This window comes from Schistocerca nitens, chromosome 11 (genome assembly GCF_023898315.1).
Source record: "Schistocerca nitens isolate TAMUIC-IGC-003100 chromosome 11, iqSchNite1.1, whole genome shotgun sequence".
NCBI classification, from domain to species: Eukaryota; Metazoa; Arthropoda; class Insecta; order Orthoptera; family Acrididae; genus Schistocerca; species Schistocerca nitens.
In genome coordinates, this window is record NC_064624.1 from 179,589,156 (window position 1) to 179,606,436 (window position 17,281).

General features: G+C 43.0%; 1 protein-coding gene across 1 annotated transcript in view; it reads left to right on the top strand.

The window, feature by feature from the left end:
• The window catches only part of LOC126212757 (trypsin-4-like), a 186,621-nt gene that overhangs the window by 109,062 nt on the left and 60,278 nt on the right, over nucleotides 1-17,281 (top strand). Inside the window, exon 4 of the mRNA XM_049940164.1 lies at nucleotides 12,575-12,805. Within this exon, the coding sequence (XP_049796121.1) occupies nucleotides 12,575-12,805 (231 nt within the window). The remainder of the gene's footprint in view (nucleotides 1-12,574; nucleotides 12,806-17,281) is intronic.

Here is a 17,281-nt window from a genome sequence, read left to right on the forward strand (position 1 = left end):
AGCATTGTCCTCCCCGTTTTGAAACCTGGCAAGAACCCTTTGGAGTTGGACAGCTACCGCCCCATTAGCCTCGCCAGCACTCTTTGCAAGTTGCTCGAACGGATGGTGAGCCGGCGATTGAGTTGGGTACTAGAGTCTCGGGGCCTCCTGGCCCCGTCTCAGGGTGGGTTCCGTCAAGGTCGCTCTGGCGCCGACAATCTGGTGGGCCCGGAGTCCGCCATCCGTACGGCCTTTGCCCGCCATCAGCACCTCGTCGCTGTCTTTTTTGACATGCGGAAGGTGTACGATACGACGTGGCGCCATCACATCCTCTCTACACTTCACGATTGGGGTCTTCGGGGTCCGCTGCCGATTTTCGTACGCAATTTTCTGTCGCATCGTACCTTCTGCGTGCAAGTCGCGGCCTCCCGTAGCTCCTCCCAAGTTCAGGAGAACAGGGTACCACAGGGATCAGTCTTAACTGTCTGTCTGTTTTTAATTGCAATTAATGGGCTCGCTGCAGCGGTGGGAACGTCTGTCTCCGATTCGTTGTATGCTGACGACTTCTGCCTCTACTATAGCTCCATTATCATTGCCGCTGCTGAGCGTCAGCTGCAGGGCGCTATCCGCAAGGCACAGTCTTGGGCTGTAGCGACGGCTTCCAGTTTTCGGCTGCCGAGACCTGCGTTATGCACTTCTGCCGGCGATGCACTGTTCACCCGGAGCCGCGGCTTTATCTCGACGACGAACTTCTTGCTGTGGTGGAGACACGTAGGTTTTTGGGTGTGGATTTTTATGCCCGGTTGACTCTGCTGCCTCATGTTCGGCAGCTTAAACAGATGTGTTGGCGGCATCTAAATGCTCTGCTACGCTCGAGCCACACCGGCTGGGGTGCCGACCGATCTACCCTCTTACGGCTCTACCGGGCGTTAATCCAGTCGCGTCTGGATTATGGGAGCCTGGCTTACGGATCGGCATCCCCATCTGCATTGCGGGTGCTGGACCCAGTCCTTCACAGCGGGATACGCCTCGCCACTGGTGCTTTCCGGACCAGCCCTGTGAACAGTTTACTTGTGGAGGCAGGTGTCCCTCCACTGCAGTTACGGTGGCACAGTTTACTGGCCACTTATGCTGCCCACATTTTTAGCTTGCCTGGGCATCCAAATTATCGTCTTCTGTTCCCACAGTCGGTCGTCCATCTACCAGAACGTCGACCCCGGTCGGGTTGTCCGATCGCAGTCCGAGTCAGAGAGCTTCTCTCCGGGCTTGGGTTTTTCCCTCTTCCACCTCCTTTCCGGGCCCCTCTGCGTACACCCCCGTAGTGCGTGCCCCGCCCTTGCCTTCGGTTCGGATTGGCACACGGACGGAAGGACTCGGTCCCTCCGAAGACCTTCCGCCGCCGCTTTCTATCGATCCTTGCCACGTATTGGGACTCTGGCGTTGTTTATACTGACGGTTCGACGGTTGCCGGTCATGTCGGTTATGCTCTGACGCTAGGGGACCACTACGAATGACATTCCTTGCCGGCTGGCTGCAGCGTTTTCACTGCTGAGCTAGTCGCCATCTTTCGTGCCCTAGAGTATATTCGCTCCTGCTTAGGTGAGTCCTCCGTTATCTGTAGCGACTCCCTGAGCAGTTTACGAGCTGTCCACCAGTGCTTCCCTCGCTCTCGTCTGGTGACGGCTGTCCAGGAGTCCCTCCGTACTCTTGCCCGTTGCGGCCGCTCTGTGGTCTTTGTGTGGACCCCTGGTCGTGTGGGCATCCCGGGCAATGAACGTGTTGACCGCCGGGCCAAACAGGCCACCAGTGAACCGACTTTGGACATTGGCTTCCCGGAGACTGATTTGCGAGCTGTCTTACGCCGCAAAGTTTCCGAACTTTGGGACACTGAATGGCACGCCCTGCCTTCACCAAACAAACTTCGGGCCATCGAGGAGGATACCGGTGTGTGGTGCTCCTCCTTGCAGGTCTCTCGCGAGGAGTCTGTTGTCCTCTGCCGGCTGCGCATCGGGCATACGCGGATAACGCACGGCCACTTATTGCGACGTGAGGACCCACCTTTATGTCGCTGCGGATCCGTTTTGATTGTGGTCCACATTTTGTTGGAGTGTCCACTTTTAGCTGTGCTCGGGCAGTCGTTCGCACTGCCTGACACGCTCCCTGCCCTTTTAACAAATGACACTGCCATGTCAGGCTTAGTTTTGCCTTTTATTCGGGCAGGGGGTTTTTATTACTTAATCTGAGTGTTATGTTTTTTTATGTTGAGTCTGGCCTTTGGTCTACGATTTTAGATTGAGTTTTTAATGTGTTTCTCAGTGGTTGGCTTTTCCTTTTTTTTCTCTACGGTCGGCCAACCACCGTCACACTCTTGTGTGATTTTAGTTCATTTTGTCTGGTCTTTGTCTAAGTTTCTCTTGTCCTGTGTTGCCTGTCATCTTTTCCTTGTTCGCTTTTATTCTGTGTGGGTGTTCTTAAGTTTTGGAGAAAGGGACCGATGACCGTAGCAGTCTGGTCCCTTTAATCCCCCAAACCAACCAGCCGACCAAAACGGTCACGGAATAGTCTATAGACACTTCAAAGTCGCCAACTATTGCACCAGCATCGTCTGCATGCCACTCACAAATACCATGATGAAAAATGTGAACTCAAAAAGATTCAATTTTCTAAAGTAGTCTATGGTTCTTCTCAGGTCTGAAATATCTCACACAAAATTCCATGATATCGATTCAGCTATTTAGTCGTAAAAATGTAACAGCTACTTTCACATTCATAATATTAGTGTGGGAGTATGGATTGGCATGGATTAAACACATTGAGGATGTATAAGCATTGTATTCTAGCTGTTATCTATGACTGCACTCACATATCACTGAAGTGAAATGTGTATGGCTTTATTGACCAAGAGAACCCAGCTGTGATGTTTAAGAGCTTGATGCAAGTCTTGTTACTTGACACCACTTTGGTGACTTGCATGTTAATGATTGTAAAATAATGGTCAGGACAATGCACACAGGCCAGACTTGAGCACGAAAGTAAAGCAACGCGGGTGGGAATTGAACTAAGAACTCATGATCGTGTAACAGCAGTGCTAACCACATGACGACAAGCTGTCCATGCAAATTTAAATACAATAAAGAAGTTACAAGAGATGCATGAAACTCAGGACTAAAATGTGATGGGTTTGGGACTGATATTAGTTTGAAAATATGGATTAAACACACAGAGAATTGTATAAACATTGTATTTGTTGCATTATGTAGAACATATCAAACAATAAAAACATTTTCGTAAATATGATAAAAGTTCAAAAGTCAAAGAGTAAGTAGCTATTTTGAAGAGTAATTGTTGTTGTTGTTGTTGTCTTCAGTCCTGAGACTGGTTTGCTGCAGCTCTCCATGCTTCTCTATCCTGTGCAAGCTTCATCATCTCCCAGTACCTACTGCAACCTACATCCTCCTGAATCTGCTTAGTGTATTCATCTCTTGGTCTCCCTCTACCATTTTTACCCTCCACGCTGCCCTCTAATGCTAAATTGGTGATCCCTTGATGCCTCAGAACGTGTCCTACCAATCAATCCCTTCTTCTAGTCAAGTTGTGCCACAAGCTCCTCTTCTCCCCAATTCTATTCAATACCTCCTCATTAGTTATGTGATCTACCCATCTAATCTTCAGCATTCTTCTGTAGCACCACATTTCTAAAGCTTCTATTCTCTTCTTGTCCAAACTATTTATCGTCCATATTTCACTTCCATACATGGCTACACTCCATACAAATACTTTCAGAAATGACTTCCTGACACTTAAATCTATACTCGATATTAACAAATTTCTCTTCTTCAGAAACGCTTTTCTTGCTATTGCCAGTCTACATTTTAATATCCTCTACTTCGACCATCATCAGTTATGTTGCTCCCCAAATAGCAAAACTCCTTTACTACTTTAAGTGTCTCATTTCCTAATCTAATACCTTCAGCATCTCCCGACTTAGTTCGACTACATTCCATTATCCTCGTTTTGCTTTTGTTGATGTTCATCTTATATCCTGCTTTCAAGACGCTATCCATTCCGTTCAACTGCTCTTCCAAGTCCTTTGCTGTCTCTGACAGAATTACAATGTCATCGGCAAACCTCAAGGTTTTTATTTCTTCTATTTCTTCTCCATGGAAGAGTAATTATTGTTCCATATTTCAAATTATATTTCTCAAATAAATAAATAAATAAATAAATATGTAGTACTACACACTTTTTAAAATAGCATTTGTTCTTCCGCAGCATTCAAGCTATCTCCACACCAGATTTTATTACAATCAGTTCAGCAGTTTAGTCATGAAAGCATAACAGACAGTTACTTTTGTATTTATAATATTAGTATGGATTATAAAGGATTTTGGGTTCTATTTCTCCCTATTTTTACTGAAAAGTTTTAAATGTTACTGGAAGGTTGCTAATTTTCCTCCTCCCTTTCCCCTATATCCCTCTCTCTCTCTCTCTCTCTCTCTCTCTCTCTCACACACACACACACACACACACACACACACACACACACACACACACACACACCCTGTGTGACTGATAATTCACAATCCTACTCACTGTGGAACAAATTAAACATAATAGAAAAGGAAGTGACATACACTGTGACCTGAAAAATTTGTGTCTTGCACAAAGACTCAATAGCATCAAAATCTGAATCACATTTCCAAATAACATTTATCCCTACTAGGTAATAAAAAATTATTGAAAAGTAAGCTAAAGGAATTTTTTTTTTTTTTTTTTTTTCAAACAGTCTTCCAACACAATTCCATACCATTTCTCAATATGTTCCACCCAACCTGCGTTAGTAACAATTGAGTAGCCATTTGTTTTTCAAGTTTATCAGCTCTTCCCAGCACTAAAGGTTCTAATATCAGAGCATTTGGAGATATGACCTGTTTGAACCAATGAGCGATACAGGCTCTCCAATTGCATGTTTATACATGCTGAGAAGTTTTGTCTCAGCCTCAGACTTACTACCCTCAGGAACAGACAAGAGGCTTTTCCCCGACATTCTCTAATTTTGCTGTTTGAGTTTTAATTTGTGTTTCCATTTTATTTGTACAAGATTAATAATATTTTTCTATGTTGTACAATTCATAAGGAAGTTTCTTTGAACTTGTAACGACCAAAACAGTGTTCATTTTATCACTGGAAAATGTCTGAATTACGTTTCCTTGTATCTCTGTATCTGAATATAAATTATGTATCTAATATTGTGTCAAATCGTTACACATTTTTGTATTGACACGCGCGCACACACACACACACACACACACACACACACACACACAAATGGATCTACAGAAATAACAACAAAACTGAAGAGGCCAAAATATGTTATGTCAAAGAACTTTGTTCCAAAAGAAGCAAAAAGAAAAGAATAAAGAAAAGAAAACTACTGTATTTTTAATCTTATCATATTTTGTTAGAGTACGATACAATACAATACTAAAATTTACTCTTCTAGGTACATATCGTATACCTAAAGTCTGTATGTTGTATATTATTGTTTTAAGGGGGTGGAATCAATTATTGCTTGTTTAAATTGAGAATCCAGTCAGTGAACATAGTGGCCATCATCCATGCTTTTCTCTTCGCCACATACTCGACTAGTAATATTCTTGCATTCTTAAAATACTGCTGTTTTAAACTGTTCCTAGATTTTCCCCTCTGAACATGATTGTTCCTTAAAATATAGTATTATTGGATATGCAGCAGTAAAATGTCAGTTTCATCAGTGTTGGAAAGCATCTTTCATGTCACATTGTTAGAAAATTGAAAGCAGCATAGACTGCAACCAGTTTGTAGTCAGTGTTGGTAATTCTTGGTTAGCTCGATGGCAAACAATCGTCCGACATTATTCCCTACCATTTCTCAATATGTTCCACCCAACTTTCATGTGTAAAAATTGAGTAGCCATTTGTTTTTCAAGCTCATCAGCTCTTCCCAGCACTAAAGGTTCTGATGTGCAGCATTCTGAGACATGATTTGTTTGAACCAATGAGTAATACAGACTCTTCAATTGCATGTTTGTACATGCTGAGAAGTTTCCTCTCAGTCTCAAATTTACTACCCTCAGGAATTTCTTTAAAATCTGTAATTTGAATTGTAGCCATATGGGAAGGATTGTCGCTCAGCAAATTGAGGTGTTACATTGCAGACAGGCACATTGAAAAGACCGTGAAAATACTTAAGGGGGGTAGGACATCAAACGAGCTGATTTGGAGCAGGAGAGGCACCAGAGGACATTTTAATTTCTACTGTCTATACTTTTACAAGTAAATCCATAAAACTTTGTCAGCATGACCAGGAAGGATTCAGGATTCACACTCGTAGCAGCGGAAGTTCAAAAACGTAACAAAATAATTTTTTTTACATGTGAAATTTTATGATTTTTTTACTTACTATTGGCTGCATTTGTTGCTATCGGTACACTTTTCTTCATGAGTAAGAGAGACTGTTCGATGAATTTTTTCACAGCATACAAACCGTACTTACAGGTGTCTGAAACTCTATAATCTATTTAATTTATGAAAAAATTAATGAGCTGTTGCATTTTAAACTTTACGTTTAGAAAAAAATCAAATTTTGTAGTTAATTACCTCAATTTTTACCACAGTTTTTACTAGAGTTGGAAAATTCTAGAGTCTCATACACCTGTAAGTATGGTTTGTATGCTGTGCAAAATTCATCAAAGAATCTCTCTTACTTGTGAAGAAAAATGTACCTATAGCAACAAATGCAGCCAACAGTAAGTGAAAAAATGATGAAATTTCATATCTAAAAAAAATTATTTTGTTATGTTTTTGCACTTCCACTGCTATGAGTGTGAATCCTGAATCCTTCCTGGTCACGCTGACAAAGTTTTACGAATTTTTTTGTAAAAGTACGTACAATAGAAAATAAAATGTCCCGTGGTGCCTCTCCCGCTCCAAGTCGGCCCGTTTGACGTCCTGCCCCCCTCGAGCTTTCAGACAGAGCCCTTCTTCCGAAATACACACGAATGCAGCTCCCATGTGGCCACTATTTCTGGGTGTCGGAGCCTGACTGTGTATGCATCTGATGTGGGCAGCAGTCTGCTGGGGTGGGTGGTTGGGTTAAGTAAGAGGTGGGATGGGGAGGGGAGGGATAGCAGGGTAGCGCTGGGGGAGTTGCGTGCACCCACAGACTGCACCGCAGCTCCCCACCCCTACTCTGCTAGCTCTCCAGCTCCACTTGTTACCCACATTGGATGCAGATTCAGTCGGGCTCCAGTGCCTGGGGACAGTGGTGTGTGTGTGTGTTTTGAATCATCATATACGGGGTGTTACAAAAAGATACAGGCAGACTTTCAGGAAACATTCCTCACACACAAATAAAGAAAAGATGTTATGTGGACATGTGTCCGGAAACGCTTACTTTCCAAGTTGTTGTTGTTGTGGTCTTCAGTCCTGAGACTGGTTTGATGCAGCTCTCCATGCTACTCTATCCTGTGCAAGCTTCTTCATCTCCCAGTACCTACTGCAACCTACATCCTTCTGAATCTGCTTAGTGTATTCTTCTCTTGGTCTCCCCCTACGATTTTTACCCTCCACGCTGCCCTCCAATACTAAATTGGTGATCCCTTGATGCCTCAGAACATGTCCTACCAACCGATCCCTTCTTCTGGTCAAGTTGTGCCACAAACTCCTCCCCAATCCTATTCAGTACCTCCTCATTAGTTATGTGATCTACCCATCTAATCTTCAGCATTCTTCTGTAGCACCACATTTCGAAAGCTTCTATTCTCTTCTTGTCCAAAGTATTTACCGTCCATGTTTCACTTCCATACATGGCTACACTCCATACAAATACTTTCAGAAATGACTTCCTGACACTTAAATCTATACTCGATGTTAACAAATTTCTCTTCTTCAGAAACGCTTTCCTTGCCATTGCCAGTCTACATTTTATATCCTCTCTACTTCAACCATCATCAGTTATTTTGCTCCCCAAATAGCAAAACTCCTTTACTACTTTAAGTGTCTCATTTCCTAATCTAATACCCTCAACATCACCCGACTTAATTCGACTACATTCCATTATCCTCGTTTTGCTTTTGTTGATATTCATCTTATATCCTCCCTTCAAGACACCATCCATTCCGTTCAACTGCTCTTCCAAGTCCTTTGCTGTCTCTGACAGAATTACAATGTCATCGGCGAACCTCAAAGTTTTTATTTCTTCTCCAAGGTTTTAATACCTACTCCGAATTTTTTTGTTTTGTTTCCTTTACTGCTTGCTCAATATACATATTGAATAACATCGGGGAGAGGCTACAACCCTGTCTTACTCCCTTCCCAACCACTGCTTCCCTTTCATGTCCCTCGACTCTTATAACTGCCATCTGGTTTCTGTACAAATTGTAAATAGCCTTTCGTTCCCTGTATTTTACCCCTGCCACCTTTAGAATTTGAAAGAGAGTATTCCAGTCAACATTGTCAAAAGCTTTCTCTAAGTCTACAAATGCTAGAAACGTAGGTTTGCCTTTCCTTAATCTTTCTTCTAAGATAAGTCGTAAGGTCAGTATTGCCTCACGTGTTCCAGTGTTTCTACGGAATCCAAACTGATCTTCCCCGAGGTCAGCTTCTACTAGTTTTTCCATTCGTCTGTAAAGAATTAGTGTTAGTATTTTGCAGCTGTGGCTTATTAAACTGATTGTTCGGTAATTCTCACATCTGTCAACACCTGCTTTCTTCGGGATTGGAATTATTATATTCTTCTCTCCTTGACGTCTGTGGGTATTTCGCCTGTTTCGTACATCTTGCTCACCAGATGGTAGAGTTTTGTCAGGACTGGCTCTCCCAAGGCCGTCAGTAGTTCCAATGGAATGTTGTCTACTCCGGGGGCTTTGTTTCGACTCAGGTCTTTCAGTGCTCTGTCAAACTCTTCACGCAGTATCGTATCTCCCATTTCATCTTCATCTACATCCTCTTCCATTTCCATAATATTGTCCTCAAGTACATCGCCCTTGTATAGACCCTCTATATTCTCCTTCCACCTTTCTGCCTTCCCTTCTTTGCTTAGAACTGTGTTTCCATCTGAGCTCTTGATGTTCATACAAGTGGTTCTCTTATCTCCAAAGGTCTCTTTAATTTTCCTGTAGGCAGTATCTATCTTACCCCTAGTGAGATAAGCCTCTACATCCTTACATTTGTCCTCTATCCATCCCTGCTTAGCCATTTTGCACTTCCTGTCGATCTCACTTTTGAGACGTTTGTATCTCTTTTTGCCTGCTTCATTTACTGCATTTTTATATTTTCTCCTTTCATCAATTAAATTCAATATTTCTTCTGTTACCCAAGGATTTCTACTAGCCCTCGTCTTTTTACCTACTTGATCCTCTGCTGCCTTCACTACTTCATCCCTCAAAGCTACCCATTCTTCTTCTACTGTATTTCTTTCCCCCATTCCTGTTAATTGTTCCCTTATGCTCTCCCTGAAACTCTGAACAACCTCTGGTTCTTTCAGTTTATCCAGGTCCCATCTCCTTAAATTCCCACCTTTTTGCAGTTTCTTCAGTTTTAATCTACAGGTCATAACCAATAGATTGTGGTCAGAGTCCACATCTGCCCCTGGAAATGTCTTACAATTTAAAACCTGGTTCCTAAATCTCTGTCTTAACACCATTATATAATCTATCTGATACCTTTTAGTATCTCCAGGGTTCTTCCATGTATACAACCTTCTATCATGATTCTTAAACCAAGTGTTAGCTATGATTAAGTTTGCTCTGTGTAAAATTCTACCAGGCGGCTTCCTCTTTCATTTCTTAGCCCCAGTCCATATTCACCTACTATGTTTCCTTCTCTCCCTTTTCCTACACTCGAATTCCAGTCACCCATGACTATTAAATTTTCGTCTCCCTTCACTATCTGAATAATTTCTTTTATTTCATCATTTCTTCAATTTCTTCGTCATCTGCAGAGCTAGTTGGCATATAAACTTGTACTACTGTAGTAGGTGTGGGCTTCGTATCTATCTTGGCCACAATAATGCGTTCACTAAGCTGTTTGTAGTAGCTTACCCGCGTTCCTATTTTCCTATTCATTATTAAACCTACTCCTGCATTACCCCTATTTGACTTTGTGTTTATAACCCTGTAGTCACCTGACCAGAAGTCTTGTTCCTCCTGCCACCGAACTTCACTAATTCCCACTATATCTAACTTAAACCTATCCATTTCCCTTTTCAAATTTTCTAACCTACCTGCCCGATTAAGGGACCTGACATTCCATGCTCCGATCCGTAGAACGCCAGTTTTCTTTCTCCTGATAACGACATCCTCTTGAGTAGTCCCCGCCCGGGGAGAGCTCATTTTAGTTTCGTCAGTATGTACTGTACTTCCTCGATTCACTGCCAGTTGGCCCAATTGAAGGAAGGTAATGTTGACTTCGATGCTTGTGTTGACATGCGACTCATTGCTCTACAGTACTAGCATCGAGCACATCAGTACGTAGCATCAACAGGTTAGTGTTCATCACGAACGTGGTTTTGCAGTCAGCGCAATGTTTACAAATGCGGAGTTGGCAGATGCCCATTTGATGTACGGATTAGCACGGGAGGAGGAGGAGATTAGTGTTTAACGTCCCGTAGACGACGAGGTCATTAGAGATGGAGCACAAGCTCGGGTGAGAGAACGATGGGGAAGGAAATCGGCCGTGCCCTTTCAAAGGAACCATCCCGGCATTTGCCTGAAGCGATTTAGGGAAATCACGGAAAACCTAAATCCGGATGGCTGGAGACGGGATTGAACCATCGTCCTCCTGAATGCGAGTCCAGTGTATTAGCACAGGTCAATAGCCGTGGCGCGGTACGTTTGTATCGAGACAGATTTCCAGAACGAAGGTGTCCCGACAGGAAGACGTTCGAAGCATTTGGTCGGCGTCTTAGGGAGCTCGGAACATTCCAGCCTATGACTCGCGACTGGGGAAGACCTAGAACGACGAGGACACCTGCAACAGATGAGGCAATTTTTCGTGCAGTTGACGATAACCCTAATGTCGGCGTCAGAGAAGTTGCTACCGTACAAGGTAATGTTGACCATGTCACTGTATGGAGAGTGCTACGGGAGAACCAGTTAGTTGTTTCTGTACCGTGTACAGCGTGTGCAGGCACTATCGGCAGTTGATTGGCCTCCACGGGTACACTTCTGCGAACGGTTCATCCGACAATGTGTCAATCCTCATTTCAGTGCAAATGTTCTCTTTACGGATGAGGCTTCATTCCGACGTGATCAAATTGTAAATTTTCACAATCGACACGTGTGGGCTGACGAGAACCCGCACGCAATTGTGCAATCACGTCATTGACACAGATTTTCCGTGAACGTTTGGGCAGGCATTGTTGGTGATGTCTCGATTGGGCCCCATGTTCTTCCTCCTACACTCAATGGAGCACGTTATCACGATTTCATACGGGATACTCTACCTGTGCTGCTAGAACATGTGCCTTTACAAGTACGACACAACTTGTGGTTCATGCACGATGGAGCTCCTGCACATTTCAGTCCAAGTGTTCGTACGCTTCTCAACAACAGATTCGGTGACCGACGGATTGGTAGAGGTGGACCAATTCCGTGGCCTCCACACTCTCCTGACCTCAACCCTCTTGACTTTCATTTATGGGGGCATTTGAAAGCTCTTGTCTACGCCGGTACCAAATGTAGAGACTCTTCGTGCTCGTATTGTGGACGGGTGTGATACAATACGCCATTCTCCAGGGTTGCATCAGTGCATCAGGGATTCCGTGCGACGGAGGGTGGATGCACATATCCTCGCTAACGGAGGACATTTTGAACATTTCCTGTAACAAAGTGTTTGAAGTCACGCTGGTATGTTCTGTTGCTGTGTGTTTCCATTCCATGATTAATGTGATTTGAAGAGAAGTAATAAAATGAGCTCTAACATGGAAAGTAAACGTTTCCGGACACATGTCCACATGACATATTTTATTTCTTTGTGTGTGAGGAATGTTCCCTGAAAGTTTGGCCGTACCTTTTTGTAACACCCTGTATAATGCACAGAAGGTAATATCAAGCTTCTTGGAGTTCTTGTTTTTGATTTCAGTTGCTCATCAGCTGCCACAAACAATTCCATTGACATTTGAAGAAAAATACTAGTTTGTTTTTTATTGACTTACTCTAACACTGTACTTGAAAATGCTGTATCTACATTTAAAAACAATAAACATGGAAAGATTATAATGCAAAACATTATAATTCAAAAACAGATTGAAGAGTATTGACAGTAACAATACCCAAAGAGAAGCTGCAGAATAACAGAAGTAGTAAGCAGCTTATGTTGTTCCGTCTAATAAAAACATAAACCAAAACATCTGGACAAATTTAAAACTGCAGAAAACAAAATCTTTTAATTTTAGAAAAATCTTTTAAAAACGTGTTTATTTTTTCAGGGCCATAGTACTGTTTTAAATTTTTTTTCTCTGTGTTTGTAGTGGCTTACTAATTTCCAAAATAAGTTTAATCAGTTTTGCTTGTGATTCTGCCTTCATGTGATTATAAAACTGTGCCCCTCTGCAGGCTGCCAATGTATTTCACACCGTACTGCAACGTGTCGGGCCTGGGGTACGGCAGCAACCTGGAGGAGGACAGCAAGGTGGTGCGCTCGACCGACATGTGGATGGGCAACTGGCGAGTGTGCTCGAGCTCGGCCCAGGAGCACCGCATGTGCACATTCGACCAGGACTTGCGCGCACCTTGCGTCGGCGACCTCGGTGGCTCCGTACTCTGCGACACCGAGCCCGAGGACAAGTAAGTGCTGCTGCTCGTTGCCACAGTCACGTCTCCCTCCCTCTGTGGCCGAGATGAGCTGCGAGTCGCTCGAGTGACACTGTCCTTTCGAGGCACGTTTTCTGGATGAGAGGTAGGTTTGTCCCTTATCCTCCATAAAACCGACCAACATACGGGAGGCATCTGAAAAGTCCGCCCAAAAATAAAAACTACTTACATCTTTGGGGTAAACCTTTTTATTTTTCGACATACCGTATTTACTCAAATCTAAACCGCACTCGAATCTAAGCCGCACCTGAAAATTGATACTCGAAATCGAGATGAAAGAAAAGTTGTAGACCGCACCTCCAAATCGAAACAAAGTAGGTCCATTGTAACGTGAGACACAATTTAGGTCGAATGGATGAAGATACAGCTTCAGAAGTTTGGTTCGAGTCGTAAGCTTAACAGTTAAGCTTTACCGAGTAGCCATTGCTATGTGTCAGGCGCTCCATCCGTATTTATACGAGTACCGTTCCTTTTTCACGTGCTTCGTCTAGTTTGAATCGATTGCTTATTTTGCTTTGATCTGATAAGTGCCGTTCTCTTTGTTACCGGTGTTTACACCACTTTAAGCTGAAAATGCATTATTGTACTGTGTCATGCACTGTTTGTCGCATTCTGATAATGAGTGTTTACGACCTATCACCGCTCGCGGCATGGCTTGCTTTTGTGCGCACTATCGCGGCTTACAATAAAAAAAAGGAGAGGAATTGTCTCATAAGTGAAACAATGGCAAGAGACTGCTATTTGTTTTACTTGCATGGCTGCTTTCTTTGATAATGATCAACAAGAACCAAATAATAGACTGTGTATGATAGAAGATGTTCTGAACCAGAGTTTAGCGAAAAATTTTCTCCGTTTGAAAATCTTTCCAGACGCCTCTTTAGTACATTACATTCTGCACAGAAATTAGTCACCTAAGATTTAAAAATCTATTCAGTTGCCGTGCTTCATTTCTGACTGTATCACTATTCAGCATAAGAATAATACGAATATAAACATGATATGATATGTATATTCTTCTGCTGTTGTCTCACTCTAGTTTCGTAGTATATTAGGCAGATAGGATTTAAATCTCTACCTTTTCTTTTAATTTATTTACTGACGCAGAGGTTTTGGCGCCAGTATTTATCTTTGTGCCTGCAAAGCATGCCTATGTAGCACTACATATATTTGACGGCGTAAGTTAATTGTGGCGGCACCTACCAACATTTTTCAGAACTTCCGCTTACTTTGCACTCGATTCTAAGCCGCAGGCGGTTTTTTGGATTATAAAAACCAGAAAAAAGTGCGGCTTGGATTAGAGTAAATACGGTAGTCTCTGTTTAGACATATACACTTCGTCCGACGCTGTTCTAATTTGTTGATCCCTTCCGAATAATAGGAATTGTCAAAGTCTGCAAAATAGCGATTAGTTGCTACAATCACTTCCTCGTTTGAATAAAATCTTTGTCCCCCCCAGCCATTTCTTCGAATTGGGGAACAAATAGCAGTCCGAGGGAGCCAGGGGGATGTGAAACGAGTTGGGTTTACCGAGCGAGGTGGCGCAGTGGTTAGCACACTGGACTCGCATTCGGGAGGACGACGGTTCAATCCTGCGTCCGGCCGTCCTGATTTAGGTTTTCCGTGATTTCCCTAAATCGCTTCAGGCAAATTCCGGGATGGTTCCTTAGAAAGGGCACGGCCGATTTCCTTCCCCATCCTTCCCTAATCTGAGCTTGTGCTCTGTCTCTAATGACCTCGTTGTCGACGGCACATTAAACGTAATCTCCTCCTCTTCTCCTATTTCCATTAATTTTGTGACCACAACTGCTGAGGAGTGTGCTGGTGCATTTTTGTGATGGAAAAGGGCTTTTTTACGGTCCAATTGCTGGCATTTTTCTTGATGCTCGGTTTTCAAATGGTCCAATAACAATGAATAATATTCACCTGTAATAGTATTACCCTTTTCCAGATAGTCGATGAGGATTATCCCTTGCAAATCCCAAAAAGACAGTCACTATAACCTTTCTGGCTGAAGGAATGGTCTTCGCCTTTTTTGGTGCAGATTCTCCCTTGGTAACCCATTGCTTAGATTGTTGTTTGGTCTCAGGAGTATAGTAATGCAACCATCTTTCATACACAGTGATGAAACGATGCTTGAAGTCCTGCGGCTTCTTCCTGAACAGCTGCAAACCATCCTTGCAACACTTCACACGATTCCGTTTTTGGTCAAGCGCGAGCAATCGTGGAACCCATATTGCGGATATCTTTCTCATGTCCAAATGTTTATGAAAAATATTATGTACCCATTCATTCAAGATGTCCACAGCACCAGCTATCTCCCGCACCTTAACTCTTCTGTCATCCATCACCGTATCATGGATTTTATCAATGATTTCTGGAGTCGTAACCTCCACAGGGCGTCCAGAATGTTCGGCATCACTTGTGCCCATATGGCCACACTGAAAATTTTGAAACGACTTATAAACTGTTCTAATCGAAGGTGCAGAGTCACCAGAATGTTCATCAAGCTTCTCTTTAGTTTCCTGATGCGTTTTGCCTTTCTTAAACTAATGTTTAATCACCACACAAAATTCTTTTTCGTCCATTTTTTGACAATATGGCTGAAACTAAGCATGCATTCTTTCCAAAGATACTACTAACTAAACATGGCCTGGATATGCGCTGGTGGTGCCATCTCTTGGACTTTTCAAACACCCCTCGTACAGCTCCTGCAGTTATTTCTATATGCCATCCATTCAGCTAAAGTTATCAGCAACAACTCGTATCATAATGTGTGCCCAACCATCTCGTCTTTTCAAATTTTTATATTCTTCATTAGACTATTTGTTTTTCAGTGACTCATTGCATGAGACATATGTTACTTAAATGAGCAAACCACTTGATCTTAAACAGTTACCACATTCTAAAAGCTCATGTCATCTTCTCAATTGTCCACAGTTTGTATCTGTAGAGAGCTGAGCTCAGAACGTGAATGTTTAACTTTTCATGAATCTTTCTGTGCTACCAGAATTTGCCCTATTGTGCAAATTTTCTTTTGTGGCAAACAACTGCCACATCAAGCTTGTCCTTTACTTCCTTCACTGCCTCTTCAATATACAGGGTTGTTCTAAATGATGGACCCATTTTCAAAAATTCGTCTGTATTCAAGTACACATCTAAAACGAACAAGCTTTATACCAATGAAAAGAGGAAATTTTAAAGTTTTTGGCAGACAGCAGCCGGCGGGCGGTGACAGTTTCTGAAGCGGCCGGTAGAGTTCGCGCGGCTATAGGGATGTCATTCTATTTCACTGTCAGTTGTGACTTGTGAGTGAGATGGTGACCGTGGAGTACAAGGTTTTCTGCATTCTCGAGTTCATGAAAAGTGAGTTGCAAATTGCAGTGCAGCAAGCATTTCGTACCAAATTCAGTATTCGACTACCAACTCGCAAAAGCATTAGCCATCAGTTTATGCAGTTTAAACAGACTGGGAGTGTGTGCAAAGGAAAAAAGCACAGGCCGACTGCGTGCGTCACAGGACAATGTCTGACGGATTCGAGTAAGTTTTGTGCACAGTCCCAGTAAGTATACCAATAGAGCGAGTTGAGAACTTGGGATACCCCAACCAGCTGTATGGAAAGTTCTGAGATGGCGTTTGCTGTACAAGCTCTTCCGATTACAACTTGTGCAGGCTCTCGACCCCAATGACAAACAGAAGCATCTCGCATTTTGTGATTATGTGCCAGCAAAGATGGAGGACAATGCATTTCTGCAGCACGTAATTTTTAGCGATCAAGCGACGTTCCAACTGAGTGGAAAAGTCGACGGACACAGTGTTCGCATATGAGGTTTGGAAAATCCACATTCACCACTGCAACACAAAATAGATTGACCGAAGATCGACGTGTTCTGTGGCGTACCCTGTACAAAGGTTTATGGGCCATTTTTCTTTGTGGAAAGAGTTGTAATGGGAATCGTGTACCTGGACATGTTGGAACAATGGCTGTCCCCTCAAGTTATGGAAGATCCGCAGGACTTCATTTTCCAACAGGATGGAGCTCCACCCCATTGGCACCGTGATGTACAAGAATTTTTGAATGACTCTTCCTCAGCACTGCATTGGTTACAGAGCACTCGAGGACACGGCTCCGCACGTCTGGCCACCGAGCTCTCCCACTCTCACACCCTGCGACTATTTCTTACAGGGTTATGTGAAGGAAGCTGTTCACATCCCACCTCTTCCAACCGCTCTGAATGATCTGCGGAACCGGATCACTGCTGCCACACACTCGATAACAGCAGGTATGTTTTCGCGTGTGTGGGACGAGTTTGGCTACTGCATCGACGTTTGCCGTGCAGCCGATGGTGACCACATTGAACATTTATCACATTTATAATTGTTAAATAATTATAAAAAAACGAATTAATTACAAATTATTGCAAATTATTAAATTTATTAAATGGATATCAA